At 45.9% G+C, this 21,573-nt stretch overlaps 1 protein-coding gene across 1 annotated transcript in view; it reads left to right on the top strand.

Annotated features, from left to right (window-relative positions):
* Window positions 1-21,573, top strand: part of TUB (tubby bipartite transcription factor) — a 76,389-nt gene that overhangs the window by 2,233 nt on the left and 52,583 nt on the right. Inside the window, exons 2-3 of the mRNA XM_021062268.1 lie at window positions 358-442; window positions 979-1,026. Coding sequence (XP_020917927.1) covers window positions 358-442; window positions 979-1,026 — 133 coding nt within the window. The remainder of the gene's footprint in view (window positions 1-357; window positions 443-978; window positions 1,027-21,573) is intronic.

Raw genomic sequence — 21,573 nt, 5'->3', positions numbered from 1 at the left:
TGGAAACAAGCGCTGGGGTGTCCCTGAGTGGCATGGCCACTGGGCCTTGGGGATTCAGTCTGTCCCCAAGAGACGGTGACCGGCAGAGAGGGTTTCCTTGTCCTGGTGAATCAGGGATGGTGGTTGTTCGTCTGGCTGTTGCCATGGTGATGGAGGAAGACACCCAGGTGGCTGTGCCAGTTTCCGTACCAAGCTGGTGAGACGAGGCATTGCCGTGGGCTCCAGATCTTTGTGTGCAGCATGAAGAGGATCAGCCCCCAAACGCACCCCATCCTCTGGCTGCCGGGGGGGGGCCGGCCCCCTTTGCATTCTCTTTGGGTTTGCACCCTTTTGCCGAGACAGGGATTTTGTTCCCAGGAGGCAGTCCCCGGCCCATGGGCTCTCGGCATTCAAAGCAACACGGGAAACCTGGGCCCCTGAAACGGGGCCACAGAAGAGATCGGTAAGCACTCGACACCCCACCTGCAGTCCATGGACCCCAGCCCGTGTCCACTGCATCCCCCACAACTTCACCCTTTTGCAGCCCCAAGACCCCCCCGCCCCCCACCGCACGGGTCCCAGCGCTCAACCCTCCCAAAGCCTCAGGTTCTGGACGGATGAACAGAGGGGGCTCTGCTCCTCTGCCTGCCCAGGGTCTGAGGGAGTCCTGTGCCCCTGGAGTGAGGCCCCTGCCCGTGGTGGCCCCGCTCCTGCCCTCCGCCTCTGCTGGTGGGCTCCTCCTGCAGCCCCGCCCCGCCCCCGGGCCTCGCCCCCCGGCCCTGGTCATCACGGCCCTCATTCTGCGCGGCCGGCCTGCTCTCCCGGGCCCCACAGAGCCCGCAGCTGCGGCAGCTCCTCCACCTGAGGCCGCTTAACTCCCACCCGAGGCAGCTGGGCCCCAGGCCCTGCAGGAGGCCTGAGTGAGCGCGGCCAGGCCGGGAGGGCCAGGAAGCCGGGTGCGGCCCCAGCCATGGAGTCACCCCTGCTCTTTGTCCCCAGGAGAACAAGCAGGAGGAAGTACTGGAAGGAAGGAAGGGAGATCCCGCGGTGAGCTGGCAGGGGACGGGCGCTGGCTGGGGGGCGCCCACGGGGCTGGGCAGGGAGGGCGGCCGGGCGGCTGGGCGGCCGTGGACCCTCGTGGGCTGGGCTGGTGTGGGAGATGGGGGCCAGCCGCGTCCGTACTCACTCTGGCTGCCGTTTGTTCCTCCCGGACCCTCTCGTAGTCCCTTGGCCCACCCGCAGCCAGGTGACACCCCCGAAAGCACCCAGAGCTCTGGTCTTCGCTCCCCGCGTGTCCTGGTCTCCCAACCAGGCATTCCCAGGCCCCACCTCCTACCTGCCCTCAGCCGGCGCCCCAAGCCTGTTTCCTACAGCCAGGGGGTCTCTTCTAGGACCCCCTCCAGAGGCTCCTTTGTGCTCTACTGAGAGCAGGGTCCCCAGGAGGTATTTCTCGGCCAGGAGGTTGGGCAGGAGCAGCAGCCTGTGGAGGAGGGGGCCTGCCTCCCAGGGGTGGCAGGTTGGCCGAGCCCCCTCCCGGGCACAGGATGGCTGCGAGGGCCCCCGGCGCCTGGGGAGTCTGCCCACCCTTCAGGGCCCCGGCCAGAGGCGCGGCGGATGGTCTGGGGCCCTGGTTTGCGTCCCCACGGAGGTCGAGCCTGATGGTTCTGGTGGGGTCTCTGCAGTCCTAGAGGGGGCTCTGCGGCGAACCCTGGGTCTCAGGTGTGGCCCCTCTGCTCCTTTGCTACACACGGCGTCCAACCAGCTTAGCTTTTTAGCCTAAAGACCATCCCACGAAGAGAAAGATGGGGGGTGGGGAGGCCGCATGTCACTACGTCAGAGGCCCTTGGGGAGGAGGAGGAGGGTGAGGGGTGTAAGGAGGGAACCCCGGGGGCTGCCTTGCCATCTGACTCTCAAGAAGCTGCAGGACGGGAGCTCATTTCTCCTCTGCAGCTGGTGCCTCTGGAGCGCTGTGAGCTGCTGTGTCCCTCAGCCACCCGCCACCCTGCAGGGTCAAGGCCTCGAGAATCTTTGAGAGCCGCCCGACCCTTCAATTAGCAGGCAGAAGGGAGGCCTCAGGGCAGGTCACACTGCAAGTTCACAGCAGAGTCAGGACTAGAACCCAGGCCCCCTGCTCATGGCTCTTCGTCTGCACGGCAGGCCCGGGAGCCGGGCTCGCTGTCTGAGAGTCAAGGGGCCGATGGGGCGTGAGCGGTGCTTTGCTTATGACCTGGCCTGGTGTGCTGGAGGCCCGGAGCACATGTGGACTCTGTGTCTGTGGTGGGTGCCTGGCTGGCAGACGCCTGGGACGGCTCTTTACTTTCCAGGGCCCTACGGCCACTCTGCCTCTTCCACGTTCAAAGACTTCTCTCTTCACGTCTGCATCATTCAAGACGGTGCCAGGCAGCGTGGTGTTTCACATGTGGGAGCCGGTCCTGCATGGGCACTTGGGGTGTGAGCAGGCGGACAGGAGGGAGGGGGCCAGGAGCCTCAGGGATGGAGGCTGAGTTACGGGGATGGATCTCTGCAGGTTGGGAATAGTTGCAGTTCGTGGCAACATTAGCTGGTCCTGCCATGGAAGGGCATAGCCGGCGTAAAAGACCCCTGTCCGTGTTGTCGGCTCTGCCAGTCACACTGGGAGCGTCCACGTCCATGGGGACGGGTCCTCGGGACGCTGGCCTTTGAGCTTCTTGTCGTCACCTCATGGGATGCCACCTTTACCTCAGTCACCCTTTGCTGGGATCTTGTCACGACACCGTTCCACCCGAAGCCCTACTGGTCTCTGCCCCATGTATTGACCCACAACATCCGTTCGTAGAGACCTGCAGGCTCCTGCCTCCAGGTTTATCTCCTTGCCCTGAATCAACCTTGTTCCTATCCAGTCTGGGCCCTGTGACCCGGGCTGCACGTGCTCACCTGTCACCATGTGGCGCCTTGGTCTCCCACGCCACCCCTAGGACTTGGTAGCGGCCTGCCTTCTCCAGTCCTGACTTGGAGGGATCGGGGGGAGGGTGGAGGAGGGGAAACCCTTCACGAATTGACTCGCATCCACACGCAGGGCCCATGGCCTCAGCTGAGCCCCCGGCAGTCCTGCTGCCTAGGCTCCCTCCGGCTCTGCCTCGGCTGGTTCAAAGCTCTCACCTGATCCCGCTACTTTTCTACCCAAATTCCCCCCTCATTGCTGTCAACCTAGAGTCTGTCTTCACTGAGAGTAGAAAACGCTCCAGGGAGAAATGTCTTTATCCTTCTCCCTGGGCTCCACACGTACCTGCGTCCATGGCCGTCCGGGCTTCCGGCCCGCATCAGCCTGGGAGATGCGTGCTCCTCTGCCGGTTAATCCCTCCACCAGAGATCTGGGGACCCCGCTCCTCGCCCCTCCGGCCAAGTCCCCCCGCCCCATGCTCCTTCCTTCTCTCCTCTGCATCCTCCTGGCTCCATCCTTCGTAACCTAGTTAAGAGAGAAAACCCAAGTGCTTTGACTGACGGCCTCCTTGTGCAAGTCCAAGTCGGCCTCTGTCTGCCCCACGTCCTCACCGCCCGCTGGGTCCCCCGTCCACGGCAGCCTGGTTTCTGCCCCGACTCCACCGCCAGGCTTCTCATCCTGTGTCTGCGGTGAGTCTTACTGCAGATGCAGCTGGAGGCGTTCAGGGCCTCGTCGACTTCTCAGCGGCGTCTGATGGACCTGAGCGCGCGCTGCCTTTCGAGGCCCTCTCCCCCCACGCTCCGTGACCCCATGCTCTTCTTTTCCGCCTGCCAGGCGAAGTCTTCTTCCTGAGATTGTCTTCTCTGTTCACGCTGGAGATGCTGACGTGCTCCGGGATTCTGTCCTGGAATCTTGTCTCCCTTACCCTTTTCCGGGGGGTCTCCTGGATGACCGTGGCTTCCGCTTCCTTCTCCAACTGATGACCAGAGCTGCTCCCCAGACCCTTCTCCTGAATCTTGCTTGTTCTTTTTCGTTCTGTCAGGTTTTGCCTCCTGTGCATTGACCTTCTCTTCTTAGGGACATAGACATTTGAGTTTGTTATGTCTTCTCAAGACCGTAACCCCTTCATCCGTAAGAGATATCCTTCTTTATCTGTGGTAATGTTTCCTCTTCTGAAATCCAGTTGGTCTATTAGTGTAATCCCTGCAGCTCTCTGGTGGTCAGTGTTTGCGTGGTGTATCTTTTCCCACCCTTTTAACTCTCTGACTTTAAAGTGGGTTTCTTTTAGAAATCATATCGTTTTGTCATTTTTATCTAATCTGATGAATCTGGCCTTTTAATTGGAATGTTTAGGCCATTTACACTTCATGTTATTATCGTATCACTGAGTTTAAACCTGCCATCCTGCTGTTAGAATCCCGTTTGTCCCACTCGTTATTTGCTTGCTTTTTTCTCCTTCCCCTACTTTCTTTGAGAATGGGTCTCTTTTATGATTCTATTTTATCTCTAGTCTTAGCTTATTAGTTGTAATTCTTTTTTCAAAGTTTTTGTTCTTTTTTCTTAGTGGTTACTCCAGGGTTTACAGTATGCATCTTACCCTTACCACGGTCTCCCGTAAAATATTATACCACGTCAAGAATATCATAGGAAATTTACAACAGCACCCTGCCAGTCCCTCTTCTTGTCTTTTGAGCTGACATTGTCATGAACTTTGCTTTCCTTGTAAAGCTAACTAGACATTGTTATTATTTTTGCTTTAAACAATCATCTTTCAAAAAACCTTTATTGGGATAGAGTTTACGTACCATGCAATTTACCTATTTCTTGAGCATAATTCAATGTGTTTTAAGCTGTGCAGCCCAAACTGCGATCACTTTTAGAACGTTTTCATCGACCTGATTCCCCGAAAGAAACCCACGCCTGTTAATAGTCACTCCTCTTTCCTCTACCCACCCCCCCGACAACTGCTAATTTACCTTCTGTCTCTGTAGGTTTGCCTGCTGTGGACGTTTCATTATGTGGACTCTTACAGTCACATGATACGTGGTCTGTGACTGGCTTCTTCCCCTCCCAATGTTTTCACGGCTCCTCCCCGGAGCTGCATGTCTCAATACTTCGTTTCTTTTCATCGCCACATAGTATTCCATCTTACGGCTGAGGCGCAATTCTTTATCCACTTACAAGTGGGTGGACGCTCCCATCATTCCCCTTTTTGGCTGTTGTCAGCGATGCTGCTGCGGACACTTGTGGGCATGCTTTGCTTCTCTTGGGTGAAGGCCCAGGAGTAGACCTTCTGGAGGACTGGAGGTTCAGCCGTTTGAGGAATGGTCAGGCATGGAAAAGAAAGCAGCTCTACCGTTTCACGTTCCCACCAGCAGTGCGTGAGAGTTCTGTTTCTCCACATCCTGGCCAATGCAGTGCCTGTTTTATCTGTGGTTTTGACTATAGCCACCCCAGTGACGGTAAAGTGGTGTCTTATTGTGGTTGTAACGTGTGATTCCCTGATGACTGATAATCACTCCTGTTCCTATGGGTCATGTATATATCTGCCTTGGGAAAATGCCTGTTCAAATCCTTTGCTCATTTTTAAACGGATTATGTCCTTTTATTACTGAGCTGCAAGCCTTCTTTATGTATTCTAGTTACAAATCCTTTATCAGATGATGGTTTGTAATATTTTCTCCCATTCCGTGGGTTGCTTTTCGCTCTCTTAATGATGTGCTTTATAACGCCGAGGTTTGAAATTCTGTTCTTTATAACACTGTTGTTTCCTTTGCTGCTTGTGCTTTTGGTATTGTATCTGTGAAAGCATTGCCTAATCCGAGGTCACAAACATGTGTGCCTGTGTTTTGTTTTGTGTGTCTGTTTTGGCTTCACCTGTGGCGTGTGGAAGGTCCTGGGCCAGGGATTGAACCCACATCACAGCAGGGACCTGAGCCACACCATAGCAGTGGCGATGCCAGGCCCTTAACCCACTGAGCCACAGGAAACCGCCGGTGAGTTTTCTTCCAAGATTTTTCTGACTTCCAAGAGTTTTATAGTTTCAGCTCCGACTTTCTTCCAAGAGTTTTATCGTCTTGGCTCTTATATTTGGGCCTTTCATTAATTTTGAGCGGATTTCGTAGCGTGAGGGCGGGAGGCCAGGCTGTTCCCATTTTGGATGTTCAGTTGTCCCAGCACCAGTTACTGAAGAAAACTGTTTATTCTCCCGTTGAATGGTCTTGCATCCTTGTCAAAAATCAGTGGACTCTAAATGTGAGTTTATTTCCGGACTCTCAGTTCTGTTATGTTGATCTAAGAGTCTGTGTTTATACCGGTATAGACCACACTGTCCTGAGTACTGTAGCTTTGTAGTGAGTTTTAGAATCAGGAAGTATCCGCTCTCCAAATTTGTCCTTTTTCAACTTTGTTCTGTCTGTGCTGGGTCCCTTGAATTTCCATATGAATTTTAGGATCAGCTTGTCAGTTTCTGCAAAGAAACCACCTGGTATTCTGATGGGGATTGGGTTGAATCTTTAGATCAGTTTGGAGAGTATTGCCATATTAACAACATCTTCTGATCCATAAACACAGGCTCTCTTTTTATTTAGTTAGTTCTTTAATTTCTTTCAAAGAAGTTTGTAGTTTTCAGTGAATAGTCTTATTTTAAAAAATTTATTTCTAAGTATTTTAATCTTTTTGATGCTCTTATAAATTGAATTCTTTTTTTTTTTTCTTTCTTTCTTTTTTTTTTTTTTTTTTTTTTTTTTGGCTGCACCTGTCGTCCATGAAAATTCCTGGGCCAGAGATCAAACCTGAGCCACACTTAAGCTGCTGCAGTGACAATGCTGGATCCTTAACTGCTAGGTCACCAGGGAACTCCCGAATTGTTTTCTTAATTTCATTCTTGGATTGTTCACTTTGAGTGTAAAGAAATATAGCTGACTTTGAATATGGATCTTGTATCCCAAAATCTTGCTTAATTTATTTGTTCTTATAGTTTTCAGTGGACCCCTGAGGTTTTCTGTATTAAAAAAAAATTGTGTCATCTATGCATAGAGATTATTTTACTTCTCCCTTTCTAATCTGGATGCCTTTTATTTCATTTTCTTGCCTATTCATCTTTTTTTTTTTTTTGTCTTTTTTTTGTCTTTGTTGTTGTTGTTGTTGTTGCTATTTCTTGGGCCGCTCCCACGGCATATGGAGATTCCCAGGCTAGGGGTTGAATCAGAGCTGTAGCCACCGGCCTACGCCAGAGCCACAGCAACGCGGGATCCGAGCCGTGTCTGCAACCTACACCACAGCTCACGGCAACGCCAGATCGTTAACCCACTGAGCAAGGGCAGGGACCGAACCCGCAACCTCTTGGTTCCTAGTCGGATTCGTTAACCACTGCGCCACGACGGGAACTCCTTGCCTATTCATCTTAGCTAGAAACTCCAGTACAATGTTGAATAATGTGTTTTGATCTTAGAGGGTATGCCTTCAGTCTTTCTCTTTTAAGTCCGATGTTAGTTTTTGGTTTTTCATAGATGCCCCCATCAGGTTGAAGAAATTCCCTTCTCGTCCTAGTTTGTTGAATGATTTTTATCATGAAAGGGTGTCAAATGTTTTCAAATGCTTTTTCTGCTTGTACTAAGATGATTGTGTGATTTTTGTACTTTATTGATATTCTACAGTAATTGATTTTTGGATGATATGCCAACTTTGTATCTCTAGGGTAACTACTATTTGGTCAAAATGTAGAATCCTTTTTATATGTTGCTAGATTCAGTTTGTTTTTTAAATAAGGAAAAAAATATTTCACATGTACCTATGTATCTACCATTTCAAAGTTATTCATATATGTATTCAAATTTTCACCAAGTATCATTTTCTTTTTCCCCTGAAGGACTTAATTTTAACATTTCTTGTAGTGCTGATATGCTGGTTATGCGTTCTCTTAGATTTTATTTGTTTGAAGCAGTCTTTATTTTTCTTTAACTTTGAAAGATACTTTATCCCAAGATAGGATTAAAATTGACAGACTTTTGGAAGTTCCCTTATGGCGCTGCAGGTTAAGGATCCAGCATTGCTGCATCTGTGGAGCAGGCTGCAGCTACCATGCATTTTTGATCCCTGGCCCGGGAACTTCTGCATGCCATGGCTGGAAGAAAAAAATCGACAAGCTTTTTTTTTCTTTCAGTGCTATGAGATGTTGCTTCACTGCCTTTGGATTTGCATTCTGTCTTTCTTTTTTGTTTGTTTGTCTGTTTGTTTGTTCTTTTTTTAGGGCTGCACTCCAGGCATATGCAACTTTCCAGGCTAGGGGTTGAATCGGAGCCACAGGGGCCAGTCTACACCACAGCCACAGCAGCCGCAGATCCAAGCTGTGTCTGCCGCCTACCCCACAGCTCACGGCAGTGCCATATCCTTAACCTGCTGAGTGGGGCCAGGGATCGAATCCACGTCTTCATGGGCACTAGTTGGGTGTGTTTCTGCTGAGCCATCATGGGAACAATGGGTCTGCATTGTTTCTGAGGAGAAGTGTGTGACTTTTTAAAATTTTGTTCCTATTTGCAGTGTCTGCCACCCCCACCCCTTTCTGGCTGCTTTTTTAAATTTTCTCAATCAAAAAAATTTTTTATTAAAGTATAGCTAATTTACAATGTTATGCCAATTTCTGCTGTACAGCCAAGTGACTATATATATAAATAATATAAGTGACTATATATATAATATATATATATATATAATATAAGAAGGGGAATATATATATATATTCCCCTTCTTATATTATCTTCCATCACGTTCATCCCAAGAGGTTGGTAGAGTTCGCTGTGCTGTACGGCAGGACCTCATTGCTCCTCCACTGGAAATGGAATAGTTTGTATCTACCAACCCCAAACTCCCACTCCATCTCACTCCTTCCCGCTTCTCTCCTCTCTCCCCCTTGGCAACCACAAGTCTGTTCTCTATATTGGTTAAGTCTATTTCTGTTTTGTAGATAGGTTCATTTGCGCCATATTTTAGATTCCACATATAAGCAATATCAGGTGGTATTTGTCTTTCTCTGTATGATTTATTTCACTTAGTATAAGAGTCTCTAGTTGCATCCATGTTGCTGCAAATGGCATTATTTTGTTCTTTTTTATGGCTGAGTGGTATTCCATTGTATATATGTACCACATCTTCTTAATCCACTCATCTGTCCATGGACATTTAGGTTATTTCAATATCCTGGCTAAAGTGAATAGTGCTGCTATGCACATACAGGTGCATGTATCTTCTTGAATTGTAGTTTTGTCCAGATATATGCCCAGGAGTTGGTTGCTGGATCATATAGTAGTTCTTTTTTTTTTATTAATAATGATTTTTATTTTTTCCATTATAGCTGGTTTACAGGGTTCTATTAATTTTGTACTGTACAGCAAGGTGACCCAGTCACACACACATATATACATTCTTTTTCTCACATTATCATGCTCCATCATAAGTGACCAGATATAGTTCCCAGTGCTATACAGCAGGATCTCATTGCTTATCCAATCCAAAGGCAATAGTTTGCCTCTGTTAACCCCAAATTCCCAGTCTATCCCACTCCCCCCTGCCCCTGGCAGCCGCAAGTCTGTTCTCCAAGTCCATGATTTTCTTTTCTGTGGAAAGGTTCCTTTATGCCGTATATTAGATTCCAGATTTAAGTGGTATCATATGGTATTTGTCTTTCTTCCTCTGACTTGCTTCACTCAGTATGAGAGTCTCTAATTCCATCCATGTTGCTGCAAATGGCATTATTTTGTTCTTTTTTATGGCTGAGTAGTATTCCATTGTGTCTATATACTACTTCTTCCTAATCCAATCATCTGTCAATGGACATTTAGGTTGTTTCCAGGTCTTGGCTATTGTGAATAGTGCTACAATGAATGTACAGGTGCATGTGTCTTTTTCAAGGGAAGTTTTGTTCAGATATATGCCCAAGAGTGGGATTGCTGGGTCATATGGTAGTTCTATGTATAGTTTTCTGAGGTACCTCCATACTGTTCTCCATAGTGGTTGTACCAATTTACATTCCCACCAACAGTGCAGGAGGGTTCCCTTTTCTCCACACCCCCTCCAGCATTTGTTATTTGTGGACTTATTAAGGATGGCCATTCTGACTGGTGTGAGGTGGTCCCTCATGGTAGTTTTTTTTTATTTTATTTTCCCACTGTACAGCAAGGAGGTCAGGTTATCCTTACATGTATACATTACATTTTCCCCCCAGCCTTTCTTCTGTTGCAACATGAGTATCTAGACAAAGTTCTCAATGCTATTCAGCAGGATCTCCTTGTAAATCTATTCTAAGTTGTGTCTGATAAGCCCAAGCTCCCGATCCCTCCCCCTCCCTCCTCCTCCCTCCCCCTCCCTCCCCCTCCCATCAGGCAGCCACAAGTCTCTTCTCCAAGTCCATGATTTTCTTTTCTGAGGAGATGTTCATTTGTGCTGGATATTAGATTCCAGTTATAAGTGATATCATATGGTATTTGTCTTTGTCTTTCTGGCTCATTTCACTCAGGATGAGATTCTCTAGTTCCATCCATGTTGCTGCAAATGGCATTATGTCATTCTTTTTTATGGCTGAGTAGTATTCCATTGTGTATATATACCACATCTTCCGAATCCAATCATCTGTCGATGGACATTTGGGTTGTTTCCATGTCTTGGCTATTGTGAATAGTGCTGCAATGAACATGCGGGTGCACGTGTCTCTTTTAAGTAGAGGTTTGTCTGGATAGATGCCCAAGAGTGGGATTGCGGGGTCATATGGAAGTTCTATGGATAGATTTCTAAGGTGTCTCCAAACTGTTCTCCATAGTGGCTGTACCAGTTTACATTCCCACCAACAGTGCAGGAGGGTGCCCTTTTCTCCACAGCCCCTCCAGCACTTGTTATTTGTGGATTTATTAATGATGGCCATTCTGACTGGTGTGAGGTGATATCTCATGGTAGTTTTGATTTGCCTTTCTCTTATAATCAGCGATGTTGAGCATTTTTTCATGTGTTTGTTGGCCATCTGTATATCTTCTTTGGAGAAATGTCTATTCAGGTCTTTTGCCCATTTTTCCATTGATTGATTGGCTTTTTTGCTGTTGGATTGTATAAGTTGTTTATATATTCTAGAGAATAAGCCCTTGTCAGTTGCATCATTTGAAACTATTTTCTCCCATTCTGTAAGTTGTCTTTTTGTTTTCTTTTGGGTTTCCTTTGCTGTGCCAAAGCTTTTCAGTTTGATGAGGTCCCATGGGTTTATTTTTGCTCTAATTTCTATTGCTTTGGGAGACTGACCTGAGAAAATATTCATGAGGTTGATGTCAGAGAGTGTTTTGCCTTATGTTCTCTTCTAGGAGTTTGATGGTGTCCTGTCATATATTTAAGTCTTTCAGCCATTTTGAGTTTATTTTTGTGCATGGTGTGAGGGTGTGTTCTAGTTTCATTGCTTTGCATGCAGCTGTCCAGGTTTCCCAGCAATGCTTGCTGAATAGACTCTCTCTTTCCCATTTTATGTTCTTGCCTCCCTTGTCAAAGATTAATTGACCATAGGTGTCAGGGTTTATTTCCGGATTCTCTATTCTGTTCCATTGGTCTGTCTGTCTGTTTTGATACCAGTACCACACTGTTTTGGTGGCTGTGGCTTTGTAGTATTTCTTGAAGTCTGTGAGAGTTATGCCTCCTGCTTGGTTTTTGTTTCTCAGGATTGCTTTGGCGATTCTGGGTCTTTTGTGGTTCCATATAAATGTTTGGATTGTTTGTTCTAGTTCTGTGAAAAATGTCATGGGTAATTTGATAGGGATTGCATTGAATCTGTAGATTGCTTTGGGTAGTATGGCCATTTTCACAATATTGATTTTTCCAATCCAGGAGCATGGAATATCTTTCCATTTCTTTACATCTTCTTTGATTTCTTTGATTAAAGTTTTATAGTTCTCGGCATATAGGTCCTTTACCTCCTTGGTCAGGTGTATTCTGAGGTATTTGATTTTGTGAGGTGCAATTTTAAAAGGTATTATATTTTTGTATTCCTTTTCTAATATTTCATTGCTGGTATACGGAAATGCAACTGACTTCTGAATGTTAATCTTATATCCTGCTACTTTGCTGAATTTATTAATCAGTTCAAGTAGTTTTGGGGTTGAGTCCTTAGGGTTTTCTATGTATAGTATCATGTCATCTGCATACAGTGACAGTTTGATCTCTTCTCTTCCTATATGGATGCCTTTGATTTCTTTTGTTTGTCTAATTGCTGTGGCTAGGACTTCCAAAACTATGTTGAAGAGCAGTGGTGAGAGTGGGCATCCCTGTCTTGTTCCAGATTTGAGTGAGAAGGCTTTCAGTTTTTCCCCATTGAGGATTATATTTGCTGTGGGTTTATCCTAAATGGCTTTGATTATATTCGGGAATGTTCCCTCTATACTCACTTTGGCGAGGGTCTTGATCATGAATGGATGTTGGACTTTGTCAAATGCTTTTTCTGCGTCTATTGAGATGATCATATGATTTTTTACTTTTTTTCTGTTAATGTGGTGTATGATGCTGATTGATTTGCATATGTTGAACCATCCTTGTGAACCTGGGATGAACCCAACCTGGTCATGGTGTATAATTTTTTTGATATGTTGTTGGATTCGGTTGGCTAAGATTTTGTTGAGAATTTTTGCATCTATATTCATCAATGATATTGGGCGATAGTTGTCTTTTTTGGTGGTATCTCTGTCTGGTTTTGGAATGAGGGTGATGGTGGCATCATAGAATGTCTTTGGGAGTATTCTTTCTTCTTCAACCTCATGGTAGTTTTGATTTGCATTTCTCTTATAATCAGCGATGTTCAGCATGTTTTCATGTGCCTACTAGCCATATATATGTCTTCTTTGGAGAAATGTCTATTTAGGTCTTCTGTTTTTTGATTGAGTTTGTATATTTTGGAGATTAAGCCCTTGTTGGTTGCATTGTTTGCAACTATTTTCTCCCCATTCTGTAGGCTGTCTTTTTTTTTTTTTTCTTTATACTTTCTTTGGTGTTCAAAAGCTTGTCAGTTTGATAAGGTCCCATTGGTTTTTCTGTTTGTTTGTTTTTATTTCTGTTGCCTTGGGAGACTGACCTAGGAAAACATTTCTACAGTCAATGTCAGAGAATGTTTTGCCTGTGTTCTCTTCTAGGAATTTTATGGTGTCTTGGCTTACATTTAAGTCTTTAAGCCATGCTGAGTTTACTTTTGTGCATAGTATGAGGGTGTGTTCTAGTTTCATTGATGTACATGCGGCTGTCCGGTTTTCCCAGCACGACTTGCTGAAGAGACTTTTTCCTATTTTGTATTCTTGCCTCCTTTGTTGAAGATTAATTGACCGTAGGTGTCTGGGTTTATTTCTGGGCTCTCTATTCTGTTCCATTGGTCCATATGTCTGTTTTTGTACCAGTACCACACTGTCTTGATGACTGTGGCTTTGTAATACTGTCTGAAGTCTGAATTATGCCTCCTGCTTTGTTTTTTTCCATCAAGATTGCTTTGGCAATTCCGGCTCTTTTATGGCTCCATATACGTTTTTGGATTGTTTGTTCTAGTTCTGTGAAAATGTCATGGGTAATTTGATAGGGATTGCATTGAATCTGGAGTTTGCTTTGGGTGGTATGGCCATTTTAATGATATCAATTCTTCCAGTCCAGAAGTATGGGATATCTTTCCATTTCTTTGAATACTCTTTAACTTTCTTGATTAATGTTTTATAGCTATCAGCACATAAGCTCCTTGGCCAGGTTTATTCTTAGGTATTTAAATTTGGGGGGTGTGATTTTAAAAGGTATTGGTTTTTATATTCCTTTTCTAATATTGCATTGTTAGCATACAGGAATGCAACTGATTTCTGAATGTTAACTTGTATCCTGCTACTTTGCTGAATTTGTTGATCAGTTCAGGTAGTTTTTGTATGGAGTCCTTAAGGTTTTCTGTATGTGGGATCGTGTCATTTGTATAGAGCGATAGTTTCACCTCTTTTTCTTCCTATTTGGTTACCTTTTATTTCTTTCATTTGTCTGATTGCTGTGGCTAGGACTTCCGACAGCATGTTGAATAAAAGTGGTGAGAGGGGGCATCCTTGTCTTGTTCCAGATTTTAGCAGGAAGGCTTTTAGCTTTTCTGTGTTGAGTATTATATTGAGTGTGGATTTGTCATAAATGGCCTTTATTATGTTAGGATGTTTCCCCTCTATACCCACTTAGGTAAGAGTTTTTATCAATGGATGTTGGGCTTTGTCAAGTGCTCTTTCTGCATCTGTTGAGATGCTCGTGTGGTTTTTGACTTTTCTTTCGTAAATGTGGTGCATGACGTTTACTGATTTGCATTTGTCGAACCACCCTTGTGAACTTGGGATGAATCCCACTTGGTAGTGGTGTTCTTTTTTATGTGTTGTTGGATTCAATTGGCTAAAATTTTGTTGAGAACTTTTGAGTCTATATTCATCGAAGATACTGATCTATAATTTTCTTTTTTTGGTAGTATCTTTGTCTGGCTTTGTTGTTAGCATGATGGCGGCTTCTTAGAATGTCTCTGGGAGTACTCCTTCTTCTTCAGCCTTTTGTAAAAGTTTAAGAAGAATGGGTATAAGTTCTTCTTTGTATTGGTAGTTTGCCTGTCCAGCCATCTGGTCCTGAACTTTTGTTTGTAGGGAGTTTTTATTACATATTCAATTTTATTTCTAGTGATCAGTTTTTTCAAATGATCTATTTCTTGTCAATTCGGTTTGGGTGGCTGTGTGTTTCTAGAAAATTGCCCATTTCTTCTAGGTTGTCAAATTTGTTGGCATATAATTGTCATAGTATTTTCTTTTCTTTCTTTCTTTTTTTTTCTTTTTTTTTTTTTTTTTTTTTTTGCACTTCTGTAGTAACTGTAGAAATTTCACCTTTTTCATTTGCTATTTTGCTTATTTGGGCTCTCTCTCTCCTTGATGAGTCTGGTTAGAGATTTGTCAATTTTGTTTACCCTTTCAAAGAACCAGCTCCTGGTTTTATTGACCTTTTCTATTTTTTAATGTTTAAAATATTTTTTTGGGGGGAGTTCCCGTCGTGGCGCAGTGGTTAACGAATCCGACTAGGAACCATGAGGTTGTGGGTTCGGTCCCTGCCCTTGCTCAGTGGGTTAACGATCCGGCGTTGCCGTGAGCTGTGGTGTAGGTGGCAGACGCAGCTCGGATCCTGAGTTGCTGTGGCTCTGGCGTAGGCCAGGGGCTACAGCTCCAATTCGCCCCCAGCCTGGGAACCTCCATATGCCGAAGGAGCGGCCCAAAGAAATGGCAAAAAAAAAAAAAAAAAAAGATAAAATATTTTTTTTGGTCTTTTTGTCTTTTTAGGGCCACACCTGTGGCACATGGAGGTTTCCAGGCTGGGTGTCCAATCAGAGCTGTAGCCGCCCCCCTCCACTACAGCCACAGCAATGCAGTATCCGAGCCGCATCTGCGACCTACACCACAGCTCATGGCAACACCAAATCCTTAACCCACTGAACAAGGCCAGGGATCTAACCCGTGTCCTCATGGATGCTAGTGGGGTTCACTAACCACGGAGCTATTATGGGAACTCCTAAAATATTTTTATTTTTTATATTTACAGCTGCACCTGCGGCATATGGAAGTTTCTGGGCTATGGGTTGAATTGGAGCTGCAGCTGCAGGCCTGTGCTGCAGCCACAGCAACACCAGATCCAAGCTGCATCTGTATCCTACACTGCAGCTTATGGAAATGCTGGATCCTTAACCCACTGAGCAAAGCCAAGGATGAAACCTACGTCCTCAAAAACACTGTGTTGGGTTCTTAACCCACTGAGCCACAACGGGAACACCTCAATTTTTAAATCTCTATTTTGTTGATTTCCTCTTATCTTTATGATTTCCTTCCTTCTGCTGATTTTAGGTTTTGTTTCTTCTTCTTTTCCTAATTGTTTTAGGTTGTACTTTAGGTTACTGATTTGAGATTTTTCTCTTTTTTTGAGGAATGCCTGTATCACTATGAACTTCCCTCTAAGACCTGCTTTTGCGGCATCCCACAGATTTTGTATGGTTGTATTTTCATTGTTGTTTGTCTCAGGATATTTTAAAATTCCCTTTTGATTTCCTCATTGACCCATTGGTTTTTTTAGTAGCATGTTGTTTAGTCTCCATGTCGTCAGTTTTTTTTTCATTTCTTTTCCTGTGGTTGATTCCTAGTTTCATGCCATTGTGGTCAGAGAAGATGCTTGGAATAATTTCTGTACTCTTAAATTAGTTGAGGTTAGTTTTGTGCTCCAGTATATGGTCAATCCTAGAGAATGTTCCATGTGCACTTGAAAATAATGCATATTCTGATTTTTTTGGATGTAATGTCCTGAAAATGTCAATGAAGTCTAACTGTTCCATTGTGTCACTTAGGATGTCTGTTGCCTTATTGATTTTCTGTCCATTGATGTAACTGGGGTGTTACAGTCTCCTGTTATTATTGTATTTCCATTAATTTCTCCTTTATGTCTGATAGTGTTTGCTTTATGTATTTAGGTGCTCCTATATTAGGGGCGTATATATTGATGAGTTTAATATCCTTTTCTTGAATTGATCCTTTTATCATTAGATAATGTTCTTCTTTGTCTTTCTTTATGGCCTTTGTTTTAAAGTCTGTTTTGTCTGATATGAGTATTGTGACTCCTGCTTTCCTGTCATTTCCATTCACATGAAGTATCTTTTTCTGTGCCTTCACTTTCAATTTATGTGTCTTTGCCCTGAGGTGAGTCTCTTGTAGGCAGCATATTGTGGGCTCTTGTTTTTTTATCCAGTCTGCCAGTCTGTGTTTTTTGATCAGGGCATTCAGTCCATTGACATTTAAGGTAATGATGAATAAATATGTGTTTGTTGCCATTTTAAACCTTGTTTTCCAGTTGATTCTCTGTTTCTCCTTTGTTCCTTCATTTTTTTTGGTTGATGATTTCCTTTTCTTTTATGCTCATGTCTTCTTTAGTTTTTGTGACTGTACTGTTTGGTTTTGATTTGTGGTTTCCCTGTGTTTCAAGTGTATTAACCCCTTCCTACATCTGCTTGCTTTAGCCTGATGGTCATATAGGCTCAATCACATTCTAAAAAAAAAAAACAACTATATTTTCTTACTCTCTTTTCCCACATTTTATGATTTTGATGTCCTTTTTTACATCTTAATGTTTACTCTTTTGCTGTTCCTTGAGTTTATAATCACTTTCACAAATAAGTTTTTATTTTCCTTTTGATCTATATACTGGCTGAAGTGATTCCTTTCTGATTTTGATTTCTTCCATCCTATATCTTCTTATTCTTTTCTATTTATTATTGATTGATTGTCTTTTTAGAGCTGCACCCATGGTATACGGAAGTTCCCAGGCTAGGGGTCGAATTGGAACTGTAGCTGCCAGCCTATGCCACAGCTATAGCAACATCAGATCTTAGCCATGTCTGTGACCTACACCACACTCAAGGCTACGCTGGATCCTTAACCTGCTGAGCGAGGCCAGGGATCAAACTTGTGTCCTCAGGGGTACTCGTCAAGTTCATTACTGCTGAGCCACAGTGGAACTCTCTTCTTTCCTATTTAGAAGAGACCTTTCAATATTTCTTTTAGAATGGGTTTAGTGTTGCTTTATTCCTTTAGGTTTTGTGTGAAAAATTCCTTATTTCTCCTTCTGTTTTAAATGGTAATCTTGCTGGTAGAGTATTCTAGGCTGCAAAATTTCCCCTTTTTTAGAACTTTGAATATATCTTGCCGCTTTTTTCTGGCCTGTAGTCTTTCTGTAGAGAAATCATTGCGTAGCCTCATGGGGGTTCCCTTATAATTAACTCTTTGTTTTTCTATTACTGCCTTTAGAATCCTCTTCTTGTCTTTAACTTTTGCCATTTTTATTATAATATGTCTTGGTGTAGGTCTGTTTGGGTTCAATTTATTTGGGGTCCTCTGTGCTTCCTGGGTCTAGATATCTATTCCCTTTAGATTTGGAAAGTTTTCAGCCATAATTTCTTAAAGATATTTTCAATCCCCCTTCCTTTTTCTTCTTCTTCTGGAATCCCTATTATGCGTAGATTGGCCTGCCTTATGTTATCCCATAGATGTCTTATATTGCTCTCATATTTTTTCATTTGGTTTTCCGTCTGCTGTCCTGATTGGGTGATTTCCATTATTCTGTCTTCCAAGTCACTGATTCGTTCCTCTGCATTATTCATTCTGCTCTTCAATGCCTTTAGCTCAGCTTGCATCTCTGCAAATGAATTTTCTAATTTTTCTTGGCTCCTCCTTGTAGTTCTTTTCCAAAGTAATCTGCATTACTTTTTATAGCCAGTCTTAATTCCTTCAGCATTTTCACTGTCTCATTTTCGAACTCGGTTAGACTGCAGAGGCCTGGCTCATTGTTTTCTCCTTCAGGGGATTCTTCTGTACTTTTATCCGGGAATCGTCCCTGTGCCTCTTCATTTCGGTTATATTTTTCCTATTCTGTGAGTTCAGGGGAAACAATTATCTGCTATAGTATTGGAGGGCTATTTATATGTGGGAACGTCCCTGGGTAGCTTGTGAGGGCTTATTATTATTATTGTTATTGTTACTTGGTGTAAGGGCTGCTTTTGATTTGGGTGCTTGTTCTTTCTTTCAGTGTGTGAAGACCGTTACCCCTTCATGGGGCAAGTTCAGGTTTATGCCCTCTGCATGCTTCCAGGGAGGTGGGAGCAAGGGACAGTGCCTGTGGCTGGTACCTGGTTGCCAGGCCCTTGGCAGTGCCAAGGACCCACAGGGAGGCGGGGCTGGCAGGTGGCTTCTGGTTGTAGGCCTGGGCAGTGGCAATGGCCTTCAGGGAGGTGGAGGCAGCGCCCAGAGCCTTTGACAGGGGCAGCTGGCGGGGCGTGTACATTCCCAGGGCAGGTGAGAGCAATGAGTAGTGCTTGGTTGCAGGACCGTCCTTGGCAGTGACCCCTGAGGTGACTGGGGCTGCAGGTGGTGGCTGTGTGTGGGACCTTTGGTGGTGGGGCGCTGTGCCACCTCAGGAGTCCGAGATGGCTGTGGCGGTTTGCACACACCCCTGTAGCTCATGCAAGAGGCGCCCTCCAGCTGAGAGCCTGCACATGCGTAGAGAGAGATGTTCTATGGTGGTCCCGCCCTCCTCCTCTCGCCCTCCCCAGCAATGCTTCTCCTGCCAGCCCAGGCCCCTCCCGGGCTCCCTCCGCTGTGCGGCAGCACTCCCAGCCCCTGGCACGCTGCTTCCTAGCCCCGTCAGAAGTCTTCACACCACCAACCCTCCTCCTCTCCCCGGAGCTGACCGTTGTAGCCTAGTCCCAGCTCCCAGCCCCGACCCGAGCATCTCGGGCGTGGCGTCCTGGGTGGGGCTGCTGAAGGTCTGTGTGGTTCTCTCTCTGCTTTGCCCTCCTCTGACCAGCTGTGGTGCTCCTTTCTGAGGCTTCGAGGCTTTCCCTCCATCCCGGCTGATCTCCCCGTCCGTCAGGGGGCCTCCCAGGCTGCAGATTCATTTCCTCTTTCACAGCTGCCTCCCAGGAGCGCTGGTCTCGTCCTGATGCCTTGTCCTGATGCCTCGCTCTTTCCCTTTCGTTCTACCCAGTTATGTGGAGGGTGCCTTGCCCTTTTTGGAGGTCTGAGGTCTTCTGCCAGCGTTCAGGAGATGCTCTGTGTGAATTGTCCGACGTGTAGAGGGGATTTTGGTTGTGTGTTTGTGGGAGGAGGTGAGCGCCACGTCTCACTCCTCCGCCACCGTGATCCCTCTCTGGCTGCTTTTCAGATTTACTCTTTACCCCTGGGTTTCAACAATTTGATTATGAAATATTTTGGTGTCTTTTTTTTTAATATTCTGCTTGAGGCATTTGAGATTGGATTTGTAGGTCTGTAGTTTTCATCAAATTTGAAAAAAAAATTGGGCATTATTTCCTCTACTGTTTTTCCTGCCTCCCTTTCCTTTTTTTCTCCCTGTGGTTACACGTGTGTTAGACTGTTTGGTACTATTCCCCAGCTCACGGATAATTTGGGTTTTCTTTTTGGAGTATTTTTCCTCTCTGAGTTTTCTTTTGGAATATTTCTGTTTCTGTGTATTGGAGTTCACTGGTCTGTTCTTCTGTGGTGCCTGACTCTAGGCAGGGCCACACTGAAGTTGGAATGATTTTCCCAAAGCACAGATATGATCAGATGACTCCCACTTCCTCTTTCTCGGTGGCTTCTCTGAGCTTGAGCATACAGCTCAATTCTTAGTGGAGACCAAAGACTTTGCTGTTTGCTTCCGGTGGGGCTCCCAGCATCCTCTCGTCTCCTCATCACCCACCATCTGTACCAGTCCTCCAGACTCGCAGGCTCTCTTCCATCTCAGGGTCCTCAGGACTTGATGTCACCTCCTCCAGGAAGCCTGCTCGGATGTCCTCCGTCATACACAGGGCTGAAGTCTATCCTAAGTCTTAATCGGCTTGGTCGCAGTCATGGGTTTTATCTGAATCTGCGACTGGGCCGTGGCCTCCCTGAGGGTCAGACGCGTCTCGCTCGGCTCTGTCCTCTGAGCGGATGGCCAGAGTAGGAATGAAAGCTGGGTACGGAGGTGTGGCTGGTGGAGGCAGAGACCCCAGGCCAGCTGCCCTTCAGTGGCCTGGATGCCTCCAGGGCTGTCCGGGCCTGAGCAGAAGGGCTCAGGGCAGCAGAGGCTCCCGAGCTGGGCAGCACTAGGCTCAAGGCTGGTGCTCAGCTGCGCAGAGGCCAGATGCACACGAGCCTTCACGTGGCTGCATCTGCACTTGCTTCAGGGGGAGCCCTGCTGCATCACCCTGGCGGTGTGGGCCTCAGCCCCAGGGCAGGTCTTTGGGCAACTGGGCTTTAGGCTCCTCAGCAGAGCTGTCTCCTGAGTGAAGGTCAGAAACTGTGCCGCAAGGAGCCGGATGCATCAGAGCAAGTTCTTACTGCAAGCAATTTTAGACTAGGATGCGACAGAGAGGGGGTTTGGTTTGGTTTGTTTCTTTTGGTTTTTAGGGCCGCCCCTGTGGCAAATGGAGGTTCCCAGGCTAGGGGTCAAATCGGAGCTGTAGCTGCTGGCCTACACCACAGCTCATGGCAATGCCGGATCCATAACCCACTGAGCGAGGCCAGGGATCAAACTCACATCCTCACGGATCCCAGGCGGATTCAGAGCTTTGAGGCACGCCATGCAGTGTGACTCTGCAAGGAAAGGTCCCATTTCCTCATCCGTCTAGAAAATGATCTGTACTTGACTGTCATTCGGTTGCCAGCTCCATGAAGGCAGGGCTGTGTCTGTCTCTTCCATTGCTGTGTCCTCAGCCGGTGGTGCATGCATACAGTAAGCACTCAATAAATCTTGAATTGGCAGTAGTAGCAAACAAACACTTACTGAGGGCTTACAGTGTCCCACACGATTCTAAACCATTCACACATGCTAACTCATGTGAGAGTCAGAGCACCCTGGCAGGCGGCACTATTGCCATTCTCAAAATGAGACGAAGAAGCTGGGACCCAGCCTGGTTACGCGGCCAAGGGCACATGGTCACATACGTGGCGAGGCAGGCCTTTCAAGGGCTTAACCTCTGTGGAATGAGTTAAAGAATATTTTGATATAGAGCATCTGCAAACATGGACCACAAGGAAGGAATATTTCTTAAGCCAATCATCAGAAGATCAGACTCTCCTAGTTGGGACTGTCCCCACTCCATA

The sequence above is a fragment of the Sus scrofa genome, chromosome 9, assembly GCF_000003025.6.
Source record: "Sus scrofa isolate TJ Tabasco breed Duroc chromosome 9, Sscrofa11.1, whole genome shotgun sequence".
NCBI classification, from domain to species: Eukaryota; Metazoa; Chordata; class Mammalia; order Artiodactyla; family Suidae; genus Sus; species Sus scrofa.
The sequence above is the reverse complement of the archived record's forward strand: the minus strand, read 5'-3'. Positions and strand labels throughout refer to the sequence as shown.